The 21,998-nt window shown below is 37.6% G+C and overlaps 2 protein-coding genes across 11 annotated transcripts in view; both read left to right on the forward strand.

Moving 5' to 3' along the window:
• septin6 (septin 6) overlaps positions 1–10,227 on the forward strand; it is a 28,101-nt gene extending 17,874 nt beyond the window's left edge. For 3 of the 6 annotated variants that reach the window (XM_053630496.1, XM_053630494.1, XM_053630497.1), the window contains 3 exons: positions 433–489; positions 785–832; positions 3,941–10,227. Coding sequence is in view for 3 of the 6 variants with exons in the window: in XM_053630498.1 (XP_053486473.1) it covers positions 3,941–3,956 (16 nt within the window). In the remaining 3 variants the exon portion in view is untranslated. The remainder of the gene's footprint in view (positions 1–432; positions 490–784; positions 833–3,940) is intronic. The other 3 variants (XM_053630500.1, XM_053630498.1, XM_053630499.1) reach the window with 3 other exon arrangements.
• A 1,838-nt stretch (positions 10,228–12,065) lies between these two features.
• On the forward strand, positions 12,066–20,926 carry rab41 (RAB41, member RAS oncogene family). 5 transcript variants are annotated; one of them, XM_053630506.1, is made up of 8 exons: positions 12,066–12,390; positions 13,544–13,602; positions 14,124–14,177; positions 15,339–15,444; positions 15,809–15,920; positions 16,722–16,815; positions 18,488–18,554; positions 18,920–20,926. In XM_053630506.1, the coding sequence occupies exons 1-8, from the start codon at positions 12,312–12,314 to the stop codon at positions 18,982–18,984; spliced, it is 636 nt and encodes a 211-aa protein (XP_053486481.1). In that variant the 5' UTR covers positions 12,066–12,311; the 3' UTR covers positions 18,985–20,926. The 5 variants fall into 5 exon arrangements, 4 of the variants coding, with proteins under 4 accessions (XP_053486481.1, XP_053486480.1, XP_053486479.1 ...); XM_053630505.1 differs by lacking the exon at positions 15,339–15,444 and adding an exon at positions 14,639–14,744 and having other exon boundaries at positions 12,076–12,390; XM_053630504.1 differs by lacking the exon at positions 16,722–16,815 and adding an exon at positions 16,289–16,382 and having other exon boundaries at positions 12,079–12,390.
• Positions 20,927–21,998: the final 1,072 nt, after the last annotated feature.

Consider the following 21,998-nt stretch of genomic DNA (forward strand, 5'->3'; position numbering starts at 1 on the left):
GCTTGGTGACTACACTACTTCTGCATTTGGCTCATAATCTGACATTGGGAAAAGAAATTCTTGTTTTTAGTAGCTAACCAGGAAGCTGACAGTTATCACTTAACATTAACACTAGCAGTGACGTCGGTGCACCACACAAAATCTCTCTTGGGAATGATGAAAATACAGCATCAAGCAACTAATTTGCACCTGAATTATTAAGCACGTCACAGGTATTTCAATGCAAACATATTTAATGTCCTTCAGGGTGGAGTTTTCCTTTAAATCACAGCATTATAGTGTACACATGACATCCAGTAGTTATTGCATCGAGACTGACTGGATATTTTTTGTTAAGCCATTTCCCCAACAAGGATGATAGAAACATAAACTGCACTCAAAGTGACCACTGCTCCTAACATGTTGGTAATCACTCATGGTTGTGTATTCAAGCTGATTTGGCCACCTCACCAGACCATTATAAAGGAGGAAGACACTTGCACTGAGAAGGTTTACATTTTTTCCTTTCTCATTTTTCTCACTGGCTTTTTATTTTTGCTCCTTGAGCGAATTCACAGGTTCCCTCAAAGGCTGCCCACTTTTCTTATACATTTCAGTTCATGTCATATTCACACGTTACTGAGGAAACACTGTTTATTCTGCAGGATGTGTGTGTGACAGTTTTCAAAATGTACAGTTCTCCTCAGTAACCAAGCAGGGCATGGCATGTATGATGGAATATTGTTGTGCTCTCTTCATATTTTGTGGTCAAGTTTCTGCATGTTAAATCCATGCTTTCTTCCAGTTAATTCCTCATCTGCTTGCTGCATGCTGCATGAGACGCCTTAAGCTGGTAAGGCTTTTACACATTAAGGCACAGCTTAATCCATGTCTTAGGGAAACCATTGTAGCAAAGTCATTGTGGTCCGTAAAAGTGAATTAGAGATACTTGAATTAGAGAAAGTGAATTAGAGGAAGAAATACTCTCAGGAATGCATTAAGCAAGTATAAGAGTGTCTAGGCTAGTGCAACATTTTCACTTACTTTTTAGCCAGAATTCGTGTTAGCAGGTGTGGCTAATTTAGCCGGCGGTTGACTAAGAACATTTCATGCAAATGAACATGGGTGCACCTTGCCTGATTAACGTATGACTGGTGCAACAAAACTAGCCAACGGATATCAAGCAAACCTGGGTTATTTTACTTTAATATTTGGTAATGGGATTTTGGAATGTTTATGGGAAGTGCTTTCTGTTTTTAAACCCATGTCAAGTCATTTTTGGCTGGTCGAATTAACAGAATGTAACTTGCCTTTCACACATTTGGAAACTAAAATGTTGAAAATTTCATGTTTAATTTCATTCCCTGTGTCCTGGCTATTCGGATTCTGAACATGTTGCAAAAGTGACCTAAATAAAAATCCAACATTAGGTAAGGTGGATTCAACAGAGGAACAGAGTCCACAGTACGCTGAAAAGAATCTGACAGAAAGCAAAAGCGTTTGCAGTGCAAGGATTCCATGACTACTTTTGACATCATTTATCTATTTCTTCTAATTAGTTAATAATAATATGACTTGGCTGGTAAAAGTGTGTCTTTGGTCAGCAAAATTAATGTGTGCGTCTCTGTGGCCATTGATATCTTCTCCGAGCTATGACTGCTTTAGCCATGTTGAAAATCGGGTTGTTTTCAAGAGCGTTATAGTGTACACAGTCAGTAATTACAGGGAGCCTAGGTGCTTCATTACAGTAATTGCTGCGCTTTGATAGGGATTCTCCTCCTAATGCAGTAATCTCATTGTAAGGTTAAAGTGTCTTTAGTCAATTGTGACAGGGAAAGAGGGTTTATAAAAACATGGTAAATCTCCCTTTTTGATTCTTAAACATTTTTGACTATAATTATCATTAGTCTAAACTCTGTCAGAGCTGTGGTAGAGGCTGGGGCTATCCTGTCACTGTTAACAGGCTCCGAAATTTATTACTGACCCTATCTGTTGTGCTGCCTCATATCTTCTGAATGCTTCTGTTGTCACGCTCCTTATGCCATGATTCCATACAAGCGACTGTTTCTCTGCTGCACAGCTGGATCATACTGGAGCAACACTTGGCCCTGAAATAACACTGCTCTTGGGCAAGCTGTGAAGCTGAGTCCTCCGCTCAGCCATACACACATTTTTGCATAGTGAATACCTGGGTGAGGGTGTAATTTACAGTGCTGATTTGTTCTGTTTTTGTGTATTTCTCGTACTAAATAATTTTAGATCTTTGCATGAAATACAACATAAAACAGAGACAACTTGAGTAAATACACAATACAGTTTGTTTATTTATTTATTTTTTATTGAAGCAAAAATGTTATCCAACACCTATAACCCATATGGAAAAACTAATTGCCCCCTTAATCTTGAAATCTGGTTGTGCCACCTTTAGCAGCATTAACTGCAAACAAACACTTCCGATAACTGGAGATCAGTCTTTAACTTACTCCTAGTACTAGGACTTACTCCTATATTTTGGATCATTGTCTTGCACTTGAGTTTCAACTTAGACTGAAGACTGGATATTCTCCTTTAGGATTTTCTGGTAGAGAGCAGAATTCATATTTCCCTCAATTATTGCAAGTTGCCCAGGCCCTGAAGCAGCAAAGCATCCCAATACCATCACACTTCCACCACCATGCTTGACCGTAGGTATGATGATCTTTTTGTGGAATTCTGTGTTTGGTTTATGCCAGATGTAACGGGACCCCTGTCTTCTAAACAGTTCCACTTTCAACTCATCAATCCAGAGAACATTCTCCCAAAAGGTTTGAGGATCATCAAGATGTGTTTTGGCAAAATTCAGATGAGTCTTAATGTTCTTCTGAGTTAGCAGTGGTTTTCAGCTTGCCACTCTTCCATTGATGCCATTTTCTCTCACCTTTATTGATGCAAGAGAGGCCTGTAGGTCCTTTGATGTTGTTCTTGGCTCTTTTGTGACTTCCTGAACGAGTAGTTGCTGTGCTCTTGGAGGAATTTGGGAAGGTCAGTCACTTCTGGGAAGGTTCACTACTGTGCCGAGTTTTTCCATTTGGAGATAATGGCTCTCACTGTGGTTCTTTGGAGTCCCAGAGCCTTTGAAATAACTTTGTAATCCTTCCCAGACTGATGTATTTCAATCACCTTCTTCCTCATCATTTCTGAAATTTCTTTCAATTTTGGCATATTGCGTTAGTGGCTAAGACCTTTTAACCAATGTCATGCTGTTGAAAAAGTTCTATTTAAGTGTTGATTTGATTGAACAGGGTTTGCAGTAATCAGGCCTGGTTGTTTCTAGTCCAGCTGAACCCCATTATGAATGTAGTTTCATAGATTTGGGCAATTATTAACTACAGGAGCAAATACATTTTCACACAGGCCCAGGTGGTATTGGATAACTTTTAAATTGGATAACGGAATTTTTTTTTTTTTTTTTGCTTTAATAAATAACATCAATTAAAAACTGTTGTTTTTTTTTTGTTGTTGTTTTTTTTTTTACTCAGGTTGCCTTTTTATCTTGGATTTTATTTTCATTTCTGAAACAATTTACTATGAGAGATGCACAGAAGAAATCAGGATGAGGGCAAATTCCTTTTCACAGCACTGTATAATGATCAGCTTGTTTGAGAAACAGTAGACATTGTGGTCATTATATGAGGCAGCACTGATTCTGGGTCAGGGAGTGATTTTAGTCGTTCAGACTTCTGACCACTGGAAGTACAGAAGTTGAAGTTCGCACAATTGAAACGTCCTATTGGTGGTTTGAGAAAACATAAAACAACAAAAGTTAGGTTTAAATTTCAAGAAAGTTCCACCTTACACTTTTCCCATAACCCCTTTCAACATCTCTAACACATTGCATTAACCTTTAAGATTTGTGTATGAGTGAACATCGTATGAATGTAACCGATTAGAGAAAATAATCCTCGTTCTCTCTCATTTGCAGTTCAGGGTTCCTGTAGAAAGTGTTCTCCCAGCCAGCTGTGAATGAGTTCTTCCCCCTCAGTGCTACTGAGCCATGCTGCTCCGTTCCCCCTCCCCTCTTTTCCCTCCTCTCCCAAGCCTCATACATAACCACGCTGAAGAGGGATCATTAATGTAAATGGAATCGTTGACTTAAATGCATTCTGTTTTCTTATTTTTCTTTTTCGTTTCATTATAAGAGCCACTGTTTTTCTCTTTATAATGACTTGTTTTGGTTGATCTGTAATGCATGACAGGTTTGCTATTAACGTTAATGAGTGTGACTACTGTTGTGTTAATAGCAGGCTAAAATGAGACTGGCATCAGCTGGGCATGGTTTGCTGTTCATCAGTTACAACTATAATGGCTTTGTTGGTTGGGCTTAAGCGATTCAACCAAGAAGACCCTCCCTGTACTACTTACACTAAAGGTGTGCATCACTCTAGTATATTTGCTCATTAAGATCATACTTGCAATAGGTGGAAATGATTTGAACTTATTTAATTAAATCATTGCAGTAATGTACACCTTTAGGACCTCAGTAGTTCTTAGTTTGGCATGTTGTTTGTTTCATTTTATCCTGTTGCATGTTAACAGAATGTTTTCTAGTCATCCTCTGGGTTTTTTTATACACACCATGAGCACGCTTATAGGAGGTGTATTAAGGCGAGCTTTTGCTGTGCAACATTTTAAGTATCAGCACCTGCTTATATCTGCTTCTTTAACTATTTTGTGACACATTATTACAAACATTTTGTACTTAGAGATTTTAAACAAGTATTGCGAAGGGATCAATATTGCACATGTCAGTGTACAAAATAGTCTTCTAAAACAAATAAAGGGCCGTTTTGACCAAACATTGAAACTGTGGGCACACTCCTTGTGTACGAGTATCATACCATAAAGTCTGCATTGTACATGTTTTACAAATATAATACCACATATGAAAATTTATATATTATTTTGATTATAGTGCTTCAAAAAAATTCTGCATTTGAATAAATTGGGCAGATATGTTTTTCTTTCCTGGGTGTTTGTAAACACACACAAAAAACCTTCTCAGGACTTAGATAAAAATGGATCTTCAGTTCATCGCTAGTTTTGGGCAACATACTTTTGCTCAACTCAAATAACTTCACAAGAGCAGAAAAAAACATCCAAATTTGTTTCACAGATATTTTCCACCAATGCGTCATATCCAGTCAGTGGTCACTTTATTCCTTATACTTGATTAATATTTTATCAAGCTTATAATCACTTAATATATAGGTCACGTTGTAGGTGGTTACTGACTGCAGCTGTGTACAATTTGTTAGCGCTCTCTCTCATCCTTCAGTGGATAGCGACCACTGTTGGTCAGAACCTGACACTGATTAGGGGTTAGAGGATGATTAACAAACTGCATGGAAAATTGAGCTGTAAAATAACTGTAAAATAGTTTGAACAAGGTGGGTGTATAATGCAGTGACCAGTAACAATGTACAGCAACGCTACTGTGTCTGATCCAGATTCTAGCACAACCACTAATATACCACTGTCAGTGTCACTGCTGTGCTGAGAATTAAACCCCATCAAAATAATTCCACTGTTGTTGGGGGTCAGTGAGGCTGACAAATTGTGTACAGAGGTGGATGGGCTATGGTCAGTAATAATATATTTTAAATGCAAGTGCTCATGAAGAAAATTTAGGTGTTTTATATTAAACAGGAAAATAAGTGTACAATGTCTTGCGTAAAATGAATGACTATTTTCTTCACAAACTTTTGTTTCCAGTTTTAACTGGATCCTAAGTTGTTCAGATGTGATGCATCAAATTTCTTTGTACTACTAAAATGTTACCATAACGGTGTTTGTATTTAATATATTTCAGTTTAACATGAACATTTGCACAACTGCTCATTTATGCAGTTACTCAATCATGTGGCAGCAGAACAATGCATAAAATCAGGCAGATACAGCTGAAGAGCTTTAGTTAATGTTTATATCAGAACGGGGAAAAAGTCTCATCTCTGTGGCTTTAACCGTGGAATGGTTGTTTGTACCAGACGGGCTGGTTTGAGTATTTCAGAAACTGCTGATCTCCTGGGGTTTTTACACACAATAATCTCTAGTTTACACACAATGATGCAAAAAACAAAAAAGCATCTTGTGTGCAGAGGATCTGCAGGCTGTAATGCCTTGTTGATGAGCGAGATCAGAGGAGAATGACCAGACTGTTCTGAGCTGACAGGAAGTCTATAGCTCAAATACTGCTCAATTGTGCCGAGCAGAAAAGCATCTCAGGATGCACAGCACATCATACCTTGAGGTGGATGAGCTACAACAGTAGAAGACCACACTGGGTTCCACTCCTGTCAGCTAAGAACAGGAATCTGAGGCTATCATGGGCACAGACTCACCCAAACCGGACAGTTGAAGACTGGAAAAAGACCAGGTGATTTTTTTTTTTTTTTTTTGTTCTTCTTTTTTCCCTACTAATCTTCAACTGTCAGTTTGAGTGAGTCTGTGCCCATGATAGCATAGCTGACAGGAGTGGAACCCAATGTGGCCTTCTACTGTTGTAGCTCATCCACCTTAAGGGTTGATGTGTTGTGCATTCTGAGATGCTTTTCTGCTCACCACAGTTGTAAAGATTGATTGAGTTATATGACTATATCCTTCCTGGCAGCTCAAACCAATCTGCTCATTTTCCTCTAACCTCTCTTGTCAACAAGGCGTTTCCACCCACAATACTGTTGCTCACTCAATGTTACCATTCTGTGTAAACTATAGAGATTGTGTGAAAGCCCCAGTAGATTAATTTCTGTCGTGGAAAACAATCTTTCCAGCCTAACAAAAAACTTCAGAGACAGATAGTTTGTAGATGTCAAAAAGTAATCAAACGTTATTGAAACAATAAAGTGAGGCAGTCTGCAGAAAGTCTGAATTATACACACACAAACATGCCTTTTATATACTTTTCTGAAACAGTAAATTTATCTGTAGGTGGGGCATTAATCTCTTCTTTCTAAAAACAAACCAGTCTCCATCGCCTAATTAATTATTCATGTCTACATGATATCTTACATTTGTGGCTCATGTGCTGTCATTTGGATTTTTTTTTTTTAAAGGTTTTATTGGGACAAGGTCATTTTTTGCAGTGCATGCGCCATTTTCTGAATGGTTTCATCAGGACAGGGTTGTTACTTTGTCCCAAAATAGAAGTCTTCTAGCTCAGTACACACTTGCAATATAACTTGATTAAAAAGTGTTCTATGGTTTTAGATTATGTTTCTAAATGTTGATTATACATGTAGATTGTACTTTATTAACATATCCAAATGTAAGTTACACATATTGATTACACTATCAATATATTCTATATTTCTGAAACACTCAAACCAGTCTGTCTGGTACCAACATACATGCAACGTTTAAAGTCACAGAGATCACACTTTTTCCTCATTTTGATGTTTAATGTGAACATGAACTGAAGCTCTTGATCTGTATCTGCATGATTTTATGCATTGTGGTGCTGCCACATGATTGGCTGATTGGATACCTGCATAAATGCACAGGTGTTTGTGTTCCTATTAAAGTGGACAGTGGGTGTATATTAACTATATTTTAAGTCTGTTACATTGTTTTTAAATCAAGACCATTAAAAGGGATGAGTGTACTGATGGAAACAGGATGGTCTGTTGTATTTTGATGAATGGCACTCAGCAGGTGTCCCCTCTTAAATCCTAGGAACGATGGGTGTGAGCAGACATGAAGTATCGTTATTTAATTTGAGGCATCGTGTGTTCTCTGGTGGGTTATATGTTGAAGCTGACTACACTTTTCCTGCTCACTGCTTTGTGTGTGTATTTATTTTCCTTTGCAGTAATCCCTGGCTCTGCACTGAGTAGTACCTTCGCCCGCACAGCTTTGCTAATGGACCTGACCTTGAGTTTTTGGTTATTTGCTACTCTAAAGCCATAGGAAGACATTATGGATGCCAGCTATTGTGGGTTTCTAATAGAACGGCTTCCTTGTGTATAAAAGGCTTTTTCTTTTCTTTTTCTTTTTTTGGTTACACCAACATTTGCAAAGAAAGCTTTGTGTGCTACTAAATCTAATCACTTGCCTAAGGCTGTGCTTATTTTGCTGGAAGTGTACTATATGCATTGCTATGTGACTGGTATTCTTACCATGTTTAGCCTCTTCAGGGAGATCCCGAAAATGCACTGAATATATTTCAGGCTAATTACAGTGTGTATCAGTTCTATCAGAAACTCTAGTTTATGAATATACACAATATACAAACTTTCAGTGGATTTTAATTAAAGTTTGAATTTATTTTAATAAACAGCCCACACCCATCACCCAGATAACTCTGATTTTAACAGGTTTACAATTGTTTTTCCACAGCTTAAAGACATTAACAAGTGGGACTTCACCTGAATTCATGTTTGTAAACACAATACTGAATATGGTATAAAATATTTTGTGCTTTTGGCTGTCAGTTTTGTCAAAAATTGTGAAAGAATTTCAGATTCATTTGTGTCCTCCTTGTCCTCCCATGGTTAGCTTATTTCTCTTTCTGGCTGCTTGACTCTTTCTCTAACCTGCATTTCTGTCCCTTTCTTCTAGCTTCTTTTAAATCTCTCGTGGCCACCTGTCAGAAGAGGGGATCGCAGATTCCTCAAGAACTAAGCACCCATTTCCTCTTCCTGCCTTTCACTCTGTCAGCCTTTTTATTTTTTGGTTGTTTGTTTTTTGGAAACTTTGTTGTCTGCTCAGTTAAACATGGTCATATGTGGGCTTTACATGGTATTTTCTGCAAGAAATGTTCACTCTTTTCTATTTAGGAACACCAAACAGTCCCACACTAATATTTTTATAGACTTTGTGAAGATACTGGAACCAAAGTTCTGGTAGTAAAATAGAGCATGAAGGGGGAAAAAAAATATTTATTGTAAAAACATCTGTTTTTATAAATTCAAATATATATTGCTTTTGCATACATAGCTTTCATTTATCCCCCAATCTTTTGCATTTACACATCTGGGTTTCTCCTGTGAAGATGTGTTTTTGTGTTGACTCTGACTGTGAGATAGAAAGACCCAAAGAAATATTGTACATTACCTGTTTAATTTTAGATTCTTAACAATGAAACCATGAAATGAATCTATAATTTGCTTGTAGTGCACAGTTATTTAAGTTAGGCTGATTTTAAGTTTGAGTTCGATGCGAGACTCATTTTTAACTCTCCTCTAATTTGTTGAATTTTAAAAGTCATGGTTTAAAGAAGCACTTCTGAATACCATGTAGGTCACATTCAGAGCCCCCTTTTTTCATTTCATGCTTTGCCTTATCTAATCAGCCTTTGCATGTTTTATATGCTTCTACAGTGTAAAAGCTTTCTCTATTAGCCTTTTTTTCTTCATAGGTAGTTCATACAGGTCCATGGGCTGTTACACATCTCTGCAGGTTTCTATCAAAACCATATCCTGGAAATACTTCACATTTAGATATATTGTTCTGGCAGTTTAAAATATGCAATGGCAGACAGATATCCATCCATATTTATATATCATTTAGGAGGATCTATTTTGTGTATTGAAGTAGAAATGTGTTGATGATCAATCATGCTGTTGGTAGGTGGTTGTTCTGGTTGTCAGACTGCATCATTATCCTAGCATCTTTCATCAGTTACCCTCTTGCACCTGTCCTAACTCAAAATTGTGAAATATTTCATTGTGGTGAGATTTCATTGGTGTACATTTTCAATTAAAAAAAACCTGTCAGAAACTGTTGTTTAGTGATTCAATTAACTATTGGATGTAATCTATCTATCTACTGGATTTAAAACAATAAATACATTAATGGGTCTTAGCATGCATTCGATTTTGGCAGTCCCACGTGTTGCTTAAATCCAGTTATACAAATGTTAATTTGTGTAACTTTGGATAAAAACATTAATCAACAAAGGGTTGATGATCCCAAAATGGAATTATTCATTATACTGTATATTATATATCTTCTGGAACTTACTGTTAGATGCTACAGAGGAAAGAACTTGACACACACTGTGGTAAGATATTGGCTTTTATGAAATCTTATGCACATGAACAAGCATATCTCTATAACCCATTATGTTAAAAAAAAAAAAAAAAAACTATTGTATGTATGTTTGTACAGTATATAAATTGTATATATTATTTTGATCATTCATTAAAATCAGTTAAGTAGCTCTAAGGTTTTAGGTCCAATACTTGAGATGGTCTGATAAACTTGTTGCCAAGGTGGGTGTGTGGTTGTCTTTTTTTTAAGAGAACATGTCATACTTCCTGCCATGCTAAATTAACTATAAGGTTGATGCATTAATAGCAAACAAATGAAATAATATTCCATAAACACAGCCTTTATGGCAACCAGTACCCTCCTTCACAGGGGCACAACTGAGGAAAGGCCCAAGGGATCCATCGTCATGTGGAATAGTCCTGGCCCGAGTATCATAGAAAATGTTTTGTCCTGGGCCGGATTAATATATACACTGATAGCATCTAGAATAAAAAATGCTGAGATTAGTTAAACAACACTATTACAAACATCATAAAAATATCATGTCGTAGATAAATGAAAAATTCATTTCAGCTTAGATGGGCTGCCTCATTTATAGTTATTTGTCACAATTGTAGTGACATGTTGGTGGGTGTTGCTTTGTTACAAATGCATCAACGCACAACAGTGCTGCTGTTTTTTGAATACAGTGTCACTGCTGAGTTCAAAATAATGAAAGTCTAGACTCTAGAGGTTAACACACAATTAATACCAACTATACAGGAAAAAAGATGCACTATGGTATTTAACTGTAAGGTGGATGAGGTAGGCATGTCTAGTGAAGCAGACAGTAAGTGTACCCAATATTGAAAACATCAGCAATACTCATCACGACACACACACACAGGCCACGAACAGGGCAACGACCATTAATATACCACTGCCTTGTCAGTGTCACTGCTGACTGAGAAGAAAACACCACCCAAATAATATTAGCTCAGAGGTGGCCCTATGGTGGTCCCTTTTCACTGATGCACAGATTCTCTGCAAATTTCAGTGTTTTCACTGCTCTAACATGCCTTATTCAAATAATCAGCTTATTAACAGCCCTTCTTGAGAGAATGTAGTTGTGCTAGAGCAGGGAAAACATACAAATGTGCAGGACAAGAGGAACCCCAGGACCAGGGTTGGGAACTTGTGCACTGATGGATGTAGATGAGGCTGACAAATTATACATTGCAGCCTATAGACGAGGACTTCTACTTCTTTCGGCTGCTTCTGTTCGGGTTTGCCACAGCGGCTCATCCGGTAATGAAAATCCGCTTTATGATCTGCATATTTGATTTGGCATAGGTTTTATGCCAGATGCCCTTCCTGACACAACCCTCCCATTTTATCTGGGCTTGGGACCAGCACTGAGAGTGCACTAGCTTGTGATACCCCAGTGGCTGGGTTTGGTGCCCAGCATGGGGCTCAAAACCACAATCCTGAGATTAAGAGTCTCATGCTCTACTGACTGTCAGTCAGTAATTATATACCAACAAAATGCACCTATTTGGTAAGGTTTACAATGTAGGTGTACCTAATATGCACTATACAATGAAAAGTTTGTGGACACCTGAACATTACAGCTGTACAAGCTTTTTGAACATCCCATTCCAGATTTAGTCCACCTTATTGCTGGTATAATAACCTCCACTCTTCTGGGAAGGCTTTCTACTAGATTTTGGAGTGTGGCTGTAGGGATTTGTGTCCATTCAGCCACAAGCCCATTAGAGTGGTCATGCACTAATGTTGGGTGAGGAGGTCTGGTGTGCAGTCAGCGTTCCAGGTGTTCAGTGGGGTTGAGGTCAGGGCTCTTCCACGCCAACCTTGGCACACCATGTCTTCATTGACCTCGCTTTTTGCACAGGGGCACTGTCATACTGGATCAGCTTTTTTTCCTTTAATTTCAGTGAAGGGGAATTATAAAGCTACAGCTTACACACAATTCTAGATAATTGTGTGTTTCCAATGTTGTGGCAAAAGTGTGGGGAATACACACATATGGGTGTGATGCTCAGGTGTCCACAATCGTTTGGCTATATAGTGTATATTTAATGTAGCTGATAGGTGTGTTTATTTCAATCTTGTGAAACCAAAGCATTTATGCGTGAAAAATATTGAAAAGAGCACATGTATTTCAATCTTTGGTCACTCCGCGGCGCTAAAGCACAGAAAACACCAGCTGGCTATCAGGCTCCTGCTGCTGGAGTGTACAGTACAGTGTCCTTCCCTGCACACTGAAACACGTCTTGTATAGTCGCTGTCTGTTTTGTTTGATAAATATGTCTACTACCACCGGCGGCGGAGAGTTCGGCAATCCTCTGCGAAAGTTCAAGCTCGTTTTTTTAGGCGAGCAGAGCGGTGAGTGACACAATACTCCCCGATAAAAATGCAGAGACTGTGGTGATTCGACAGGCCGAGTCAGAGGATGCTACTCATCCAGCTGACAGCCGGGGCTACATTAGCGAGTTAGCTAGCTAGAGGCCTTATAGGGGTAAAATATGGAGAAATATCTGCATCCGAATAGTTAAAAATACCCCCAGCGACTTCAGAGAATGGTTACCCTTTATGAACAATAATAATAATAATAAGTCCCCGTTATAACGTGGGATCACTTGCACAGTGCGCTGCATTTAGTAATGCTGTAATCACCGCCCGTTGTGTTTCATCTAGATCAGCTTGAACCCTGCCCACATAAGCTCGACATTTTCCTTAGTTTGCGCGTTAAAGCCTTAACTTGGGTATATTAACTGGTTTATAAGGCTTGTCGCCATATTTTCATGTATATAACAATCCTGTGTTACATTTTTTGCCTTTACAGGCAGTGTATAAAATGCGAAGTCTTGTTTTAGTTAGCTAACAGAGGTGGCTAAACATCCGCCGCTAGCCTGCTACATTCCCTGACGCTAACGCTAAAGCTAGTTAGCTAAACATCACTGATTTACTGGTTACACGGCGGAGCTACTGACTTTCTGTACAACATGTATGACAGGATGTGTAGCATTCGTGTAATACATGTATTCTAAGAAAAACAGCGTTTAAACATGGGCATTTTGTAGGACTGGTTGTTTTATATGTAGCCAAGTTTAATTCGAGCATAGCTAGCTGGCTACAGGTGATTGTTAAAGCGTTAGCAGTTCAATTTCTATCAACGCCAGTTTGTGACTAGCATGATGAGGTATCTGGTTTAATCAGCGACGTGTGATTCATTTCACGTTATAAACCATCTCCATTTTGCCTTCATGATTTCGAAGCAACGTGTCAGTGTTAAAATCGTTTACACGTAGCTAGCATGCCTGTTTTTTTCTTCCTTTTCTGTTTTTTTTTTTTTTTTTTTATTAAGAGGATCCTTAGCTAGGAACTGACACCACCCATATTGCCAACTCAGCGACTACAGTTCAGTGTTCCCCTGATCAGTGTCCACATGCTCATGGTGATGTGTACACGGATATATGAAGAACATTTCATACAATTCAAAGTAAATGTTTTTTTCTTCTTCTTCTTGTTTCTGCAGTTGGGAAGACTTCTCTAATCACCAGGTTTATGTACGACAGCTTTGATAACACCTACCAGGTACAACAGAAAACCACACCAATCACTGTAAAAATATAAATAAATATATAATGGCATCATCCTCAGTTTTTGTATTAAGCACGATTTTATGAAGAGCTATGAAAAGATACCTTGAATACTAATGCATATGAGTAGGTATGCATTGATATTAAATGTTTATACAGTGTTAACTGTGTAACATTTGATCATGATTATGAATATTCTTACAATATTTATTTATTTATTTTTGTAATTATAAAACATCATCAGGCAGAATGTTTGTTCCTTCTGTCATTTTTTTTTTTTCATCTGGTGAAAAGATCTGAGGTTGCTTTCTCAGGCCAGGACCTATGATGCATCATTAAGATTCGTTTAAAAAAAAAGAAAGAAGTGAAGATCTGTATGATGATTTTTAAATGAGACAGATTCACCTTCCTAGGTAGCTTGTACAGTATTTTGATGCATTTTGAATAATTGCCGTATTAAGCAGCACATCTATAAGAAATTTCACTAAGTTCATCAATAATTATTTCTTATTTTAGGCAACAATTGGCATTGACTTCCTATCAAAAACCATGTACCTAGAAGATCGTACGGTAAGCAGCTTTTATCCTTCATAACGTTCAGAATGCTTTCATAAATGTCACCATGTAGATTGATGTCTGTACTGTTTGGATGACACAGATGTTGATTTCATTTACCTTCCCTGAAACCAACACTGATTTAGAAATGTGGGTTTTTTTTTTGTTTTTTTTTAATAAGTGTTGACTGTTTTCCAGGCTGCCCACCCTGTAATGTTTTAATGTTTTGTAAACAGCATGTTGCAGCTTAATCTTTCATATCCATCAGACTAGCCTTACTTATTTACTTGCGTACAACACAGCAGAGGCATTTCTGTTTTCATTTGTTTTAGATGTGCATGCATGTACCCTTATTACAGCCATTGTGTCACGCCTTTTTGTTTTAGTCTTTCATTTTGGTTTGGTTGTGTCTTTGTCCACTCATGGCTGTTTGCCCAATGGGGTTCTTGTGACTCGCGTTGCACGGATGCTGATAGATTCGGCTACAGTTGTGGGACACGGCAGGGCAGGAGCGCTTCCGTAGCCTCATCCCCAGCTACATTCGTGACTCAGCAGCCGCTGTGGTGGTCTATGATATAGCAAGTAGGTAGCTGGGGCTCCTGCTCCGCCCCATCATGATGCCTGCAGCACATGGTGGAGTAGATTTGGGAGTTGGCTGGGGTCAATGGCACTCATGTAGCTTTGAGTATGTTGGATAACTCACAATGTCTCCCTGAGTGACACTGGATAAATGTTTGGATATTTAATGCAAACTAATTGAATTCAGCGTCCAAGAAAGTAGCCACAGGAAAAAGGTATTTATTTAGTAGAGGAAAAAAAACTTCAAGTGCATTTCACAGCAAAAAAAAATCCACACACCCAGATGGTGTTCATGCACGACAGAGCAGAGTGTCCAGCATTACTTCAGCACAGAGAGTGCCGTTTCTAAATTGCCTTGCCAGGAGCAGGAATGCAGAAATTCATCTCTGAAATCATAACTGCTTGGTTGCATGGGATGCTTCCTTTTAACATCTTGAAATCTTCTAGATTCACTGAACTGTGCATCCGTCTCAATTGTAAAAAAATTTGTTTTCTCGCCCTTTTAACCAAGCTTTCCTCCAATCTGTTCTGTTTACTGAATACTCATTTATTTCGCTGCTGCTATTCTCTGTTGCATGCTGTTGACTGGGTCCTCAGGTTCGGCTGCAGCTGTGGGACACTGCAGGGCAGGAGCGCTTTCGTAGCCTCATCCCCAGCTACATCCGTGACTCCACTATCGCTGTAGTGGTGTATGACATCACCAGTGAGTCAGAGCCACTCATTTGTTCAGCAGAGCTCTGTATCCCTAAGCTAGCATAGTCTAGCGACTAGTGTCCGATTTAGTGTGGTATTCATATTAAAGCATCACGTGTTTATGATATTAAAGCATCACATGTAATACATTACATAAACTACAAATTTGAGTTTTCAGCTTGTCAAGATTTCATGCTTCAACTAAACTGCTTTTCACGGTTTGCCCAACTTTTATACTAATAGTCTACATTCTCTGTTTCCTCTGAGAGCTTGCTTTAGTGCGTCACCTCTTTCTGCAGTGATCAATCAAAGCCAAAATAATTGACCCCACAGTTCACCACAGCTGAGCTGAAAATATTATTTCTCTCCTGTAGATCTTAACTCCTTCCAGCAAACCTCAAAATGGATAGATGATGTCAGAACGGAGAGAGGAAGTGATGTCATTATCATGCTGGTTGGCAACAAAACAGACTTGGCGGATAAAAGGTATAGCATTGATAAAAACTGATCTAATTATTTAAGCAGTTGTACTATTAATAATGGACCTCATGAGAAAATCCTCTCTCAGCCTCAAGCTACAAAGACTTCTTTCCTGTTCAAGTTGTATGTCACGTGTATTCAGTGGCTCATTTCATTTTAATTGCTCCTTTTACTCTGTATGATTTTGACGCGGCTCCTTTTCATCACCAACTTTGGAGTTGTGCTAATCTTTTTTTTTAATCATTATTAATTTTCCTTTAATATGACATTTTGATTTGATTTATTTTGATCCCCTTTTATCACTTTTGTCTTTCCATTCTCCATTATGATTTGAACCATTTCCTCCCCCCCCCCTTTACACTGGACTATGGCAGACAAGTTTCAGTAGAAGCTGCAGAGAAAAAAGCACGGGAGCTCAATGTGATGTACATAGAGACCAGCGCCAAGGCTGGTTATAACGTCAAGCAGGTGGGTCTTACAGCATAGGTGTGTAGACAGGAGCTGTTCGTGTCCTTCGACTTCCCATAAGATCTTAATTTCCGAACCATGCTTCACAAATGTTTTTCTGTATGAATGAATCACCGTTTTACTTTATTGACTTTTTGATACCGATTCTTGCCCGCACTGCTGTTTCTTCTTATTCTCAGCTTTTAAAAACATATATTATAGGAAAACTAATCTTTCCTTTTTTTCCTCTTACTAATCTAAAGTTGAGTTTGTCTCTTTTTCTCTCTCCTCCTTTTTGTTTTTGTTCGCATCTTCCTCTTTTCTGTTTATGTTCCACCCTCCCTGCTCGGACATGAGCAGACAGATCACCACGGAGGAGGGCGAGCAGAGGGCTAAGGAACTGAATGTCATGTTCATTGAAACCAGTGCAAAAACTGGCTACAATGTCAAACAGGTATAGACTCAATGAGATGAGAGCAGCCCCGCCCATCAACCAACTCTTTCTACTACTACCTCTCACTGGCTTTTGTCTTGCTGTCCCTTTCAGCTTCACCCAGTGCTTTTAGACACTTTCTTCACAGTTTATATGCAAAATTACTGTGCTCAGGGCTACAGCGGGGTCTGCTTTGCTCTTGCTTGTAGGTTGTGGTTTGTTTGCTTGCCCTGAGGGGCTTATGCATGTTGGTGCAGCATGCTTTAAATCAGATGACTTGATTTACCCAGTAAAACACGTTGAAACTCTTAAGTATTCACTTAGTAATCAGGATCTTGAGATCATGCAGCCATTATAATCATTTGATCCCATTAGGGATGTGCCTTCTGTCTAATTTTAATATTCAAATATCTAGAAGAGTTCAGGAAAGGATATTGGATTAAGAGCTAGGAGAGGGGAAAACGTCTTTTAACGTGGCGAAATCAAATATCATAACTTTTTCTTCCTGTGGGGGGCGACACTGGTTTTGATTTTTAAAAAAAATTAAACACACAGCAAAAGTTTACTGAATGACTTGATTTAAATATTCAACCTGTAGTGCACTCTGGCATCAGTAAAATTCAAACTTTTTAAAATTAAAAATTCAAAACAAAAAAAGTTTTAACAGGGCACGTAAGTTAGGAGTGAAAATCTCATTGTATTAATGGTCAATGGCAATACGGGTTCATAATCAGTCCCTCCAGGATTTTGTGATCGCAGAAATGAATGCAAAATCGGGAAACTCCGCAATATTCAGAGGAGCTTGCAATTTTTCAAAAATTATGGCAGATTTGGGCCAAGACATGTCATGTGACATCATCACAATGCACATTCAGCCGATTTACGTGCGTCGAGTACGAGTACTGCTAAAAGGTCTCATTTACCAACAAACATCACTGCGAAAGACTTAGTTTTTCTGCAAAAAGCACAAAAAACTCCTCACAATTTTTTTTAAAAAGCCACAACAAAATCAAGCATTTTTGGCCACAACAATCACCAAGAAAATGCCACAAAATCCAGTATGGACTGAAAAATAATCTGATGGTCAGTGCAGTCATTTACACATTATATTTAGTACAACAGTGAATGAAAAACATAGTCTTGAAAGCTTTTATTTGAAATTGTACTTAACATAATTGGAAATGATGACTTTTGTCCCTCAAGCTTCATATTTGATCATACACGAGTAAAACCGCTTGCTCCTGATGCTTTAGTCCTGATGGCACCTCTAACTTGCACACCATGATAGTGCTGCTGTTTGCATTAAAATATTGAGGAAGTGTTTCTTTCACACACACACATTATATATATATATATATATATATATATATATATATATATATATATATATATATATATATATATATATATATATATATATTATAAATATATATATATATATATATATATAATAAATATATATATATATATATATATATATATATATATATATATATATATATTTATTTATTTATATTTATTTTCTGGCTTAATGTGGATTGGTGCATAACGAATACCTTCAATAGAGTACCCCATGCACTTCCTTAGTTCCCATATTACAAATGTCCTAAGAGAACTCGTACTGAGATATATTATATATAGTATTATGTTTAATACCTTTTGTATGCTAAAATGGCAAATTTCACTCTTCCAGCTTTTTAGACGTGTTGCTGCAGCCTTGCCTGGAATGGATAGCGCACCAGAGAAAAGCAAGGAGGACAGTATCCTTTAAAATGCATGTTATGTGTATTTATACATGCTCACGTGTGTGTTATCTTTGCCCACCGTGTACTGAAATGTTTGTGTCCTGTATTCGAAGAGAATCTCATTATAGGCCTTAGCAAACATTTTAAACATCAGACCATGGATTCAGCATTTCTAATAAAATAATAATAAAAAAAAAATTTTTTTTAGAAAAACAACAAAACATTTTTTCTCTACAAAATAGGGAGACTACTGACTGTTAACTTTGATCAGTGTGAAGCCTATTTTTGTTGATATTTTATTCTGTTTTTAGGAAAGCTGTTGAGTTGCTGTCTGTGAATGTGTGTATGATCTATAGCCATCCTTAACTGCGTTCTCTCAGTGATTGACATCAAACTGGAGAAATCTCCAGAACTGCCGGTGACTGAGAGCAGCTGCTCATGCTAGTAACAGCTCCAGACTCACACCAGCTCGGCCTCCTCCCCACCAACAGCTTGTCTCTCAGTGGCCCTGTGCCATTAGTCAGAGCCTTTTATTTCCCCTTGACTCAGTGACTTTTCGGAGTAACCGTGTGGATGTGCTATTATTCTGTATTAAAACAGATTATCGAAAATATATATATGTTAAAGGAAAAACAGTAAAGAAATTTAAGCATAGGTTATACCCTCATTGGATTCATATCTATCCTGACTGCATGGCATTGTGTATGATTGCAGACTGATACGGCTCACTTGCTCTTGCACTTTTTTTTGAGCATCAGTGCCGTCACGCTCATTGTCATTTTGTTTCAGATTATTTGACTCGATTACGTTGGACCAAGCTCCTCATCTCATAATGCCTTGCTATTTCATTTCAGTGAACAGAAGGGCAAAGGCAAACTAAATCGCATTATCTATTGATGAACTGTAAGCGCACGTTACTGATGATTTATTTTATTTTGTTTACAATTATAGATTTGACAATGTTTTTGTTTTTCATAAGACAGCAGTAGGGCCACTTTTGACTAGGATATTGAGGGACCAGTTCTAGCTCTAGATGATTGAGGTTAAGAAGTATCATAATATGTTGAAAAAAATGAACACGCCTAAACAAACTGAATACAACAAAACTGTAATTAAATCTTAATACATTTGTTGTTAGGGATCAGTACAATTAGAGTCTTTTGTTTCAGCGCATAGGTGTTGGCCAAAGAAGACTTGATATAAATAGGATCATTTTAGACATACCTCTGTGTGCTGGTCAGACTCTTTATCTCTTTTTCACCCTTTTTACACACCTCATTGGTAAATTGCATGGAATTTAAATGCACCTATTGTTGTGGACAATAGTTGTGGATATACATTCAGAAGATATTCTAGATACTTCTTTAAACATGCACCCTATATTATAACTACCCATAAACTGTAATTATGAAACCTAATTAACTGTAATTAATAAATACCTAGATGGTTTCATGGAAGCAAGGACATGAATTACACACTAGTCGGTGAACTGAATTTCAGCAGCTGCATCTGGTGTCTGTGCTCGCTGCACTCTTTTCGCCTTGTGTTCAGTAAACCATTGCAGGATCAGCACGCTCTCGAAGGGTGGTTTCAACAGCGTGAAAAAAAAACCCCACCAAATCACAACAGTGGTTTAGAGAGGCCTGCTGATTTGCATAAAGCCGCAGAGGTTTCTGTCGAGTAAATGGAGTTCTTCCCCGTATGCACAGCTTTTGCTTAGTGTAGAGAAACATCTTGAAGAGTTTAACCATGTGTTGCTAATGCTCGTTTTAAGACTGTTGGTTTTATATGTTAATTTATTTATCTCACTAAGAACAGAAAATGTGTTGTGTGCTTGGCCTAAATGGCAGTTATTAAACACTTGGGAAACAGTCAGTTGATTTTATGGCTTGCATTTCTGCTTTGGCTACTGTATCACAGAGACCTGGTTGTTCTTTCTCTCCTCACTATGCTCATTTTCTCTCCGTTCTATGCTCTGTGTGTGTGTGTGTGTGTGTAGTTTTAAGGATCTGGCCAGACTGGATCTATAGTTGTGTACATGCACTTAAATGTACATTCTTTGACAGCACCACTACACAGGCAAGCTTGTTTTGAAATATTAGCATTTGACATTGTTTCGATATGTAAGTATTTAATTACAAGAAACATCTCTCCTGAACAGCTGTCCACTTCTTGTCACTGATTGAATACTCCGCTGTGTGCTATTCTGAAGTGTGTTTGTCTATTTGAAATATGCTGTCTTACTAGTGTTTAGCAAAAATTTATGTGGAAAAATGCATTATCTGCTGTAAAAAAAAAAAAAATAAATAAAATAAAAAAAAGAGGGAGAGAAAAAGTTAAAGAAACACTGAAGTGTATCACATGAAATAAAGATATTTCACCAAGCGCTAATCTTGATCAAGTATTGTTTATTTTTGGGAGGGAGGGTTGGAGGCTACAGAAAGAGGAACTGGATACATTCTGTTTTAGTGAAACTCAATAGGTGTACAAAAGTGTACCATGTACAACATGTTCTGGCCTGCGTGACTGGCATAAAGTTAGTTTGTCGTTGGACGTTCGAGATTCGCGGAAAGTAAGGGACCGTCACTAAAGTTACATACGACATTGTAATACACGTTTCTAACTTCAGTAGCATTTGAAGGGAACGACTTACAGTCATATAACCAACTGGAAAGTGTTCATGTAGGTGTCAGTTATGAGACACACCTTTTACATTTCTGGTATTTAATAAAATAAACTATTAAATCATATGTAAATTAGATATGAATTTCACTACAGAATGGGCCCATACACAAAATATACCATAATTTAAAGCTCAATAGCATTTGAAGGGAATGATGTACAGTCATGAAGCCAACTGTATAGTGTTCATATAAATGTCAGGTATAATGCACAGCTTTTATATTTTTGATATTTATTAAAATAAGCTATTAAATCATATGTAAAATTGATCATGTATTTTATTACTAGATGGGCTCATACACAAAATATACCATTATTTAAAGCTCAATAGCATTTGAAGGGAATGACTTACAGTCACAAAACCAACTGTAAAGTGTTCATGTAGGTGTCAGGTATGAGACACACCTTTTACATTTCTGATATTTATTAAAATAAACTATTAAATCATATGTAAATTTGATATGAATTTCACTACCGAATGGGCCCATACCCAAAATATACCATTATTTAAAGCTCAATAGCATTTGAAGGGAATGACTTACAGTCATATAAACAACTGTAAAATGTTTGACTAGGTGTCAGGTATGACGCACACCTTTTAGATTTTAAGATATGCTAATAAATCATATGACAATTTGATATGAATTTCACTACCGAATGGGCTCATACACAAAGTATACCATAATTTTAATTATTTCATTAATAGGACATCTATTTTTTTGAAGAAAACCATTCAATCCAGTACGGGTCATTTTAACCCCCTTTATGCATTCGTGA

Source organism: Ictalurus furcatus, chromosome 8 (genome assembly GCF_023375685.1).
Source record: "Ictalurus furcatus strain D&B chromosome 8, Billie_1.0, whole genome shotgun sequence".
Lineage (NCBI taxonomy): Eukaryota > Metazoa > Chordata > Actinopteri > Siluriformes > Ictaluridae > Ictalurus > Ictalurus furcatus.

Excerpts from the sequence above, each read along its gene's own strand:
- rab41 (XM_053630506.1), top strand. The coding sequence starts at position 12,312 with ATGTCTACTACCACCGGCGGCGGAGAGTTCGGCAATCCTCTGCGAAAG. Across the intron at positions 16,816-18,487 it reads CTGGCTACAATGTCAAACAG|CTTTTTAGACGTGTTGCTGC; the intron begins GTATAGACTCAA and ends TCACTCTTCCAG. Across the intron at positions 18,555-18,919 it reads AGAGAAAAGCAAGGAGGACA|TGATTGACATCAAACTGGAG; the intron begins GTATCCTTTAAA and ends GCGTTCTCTCAG.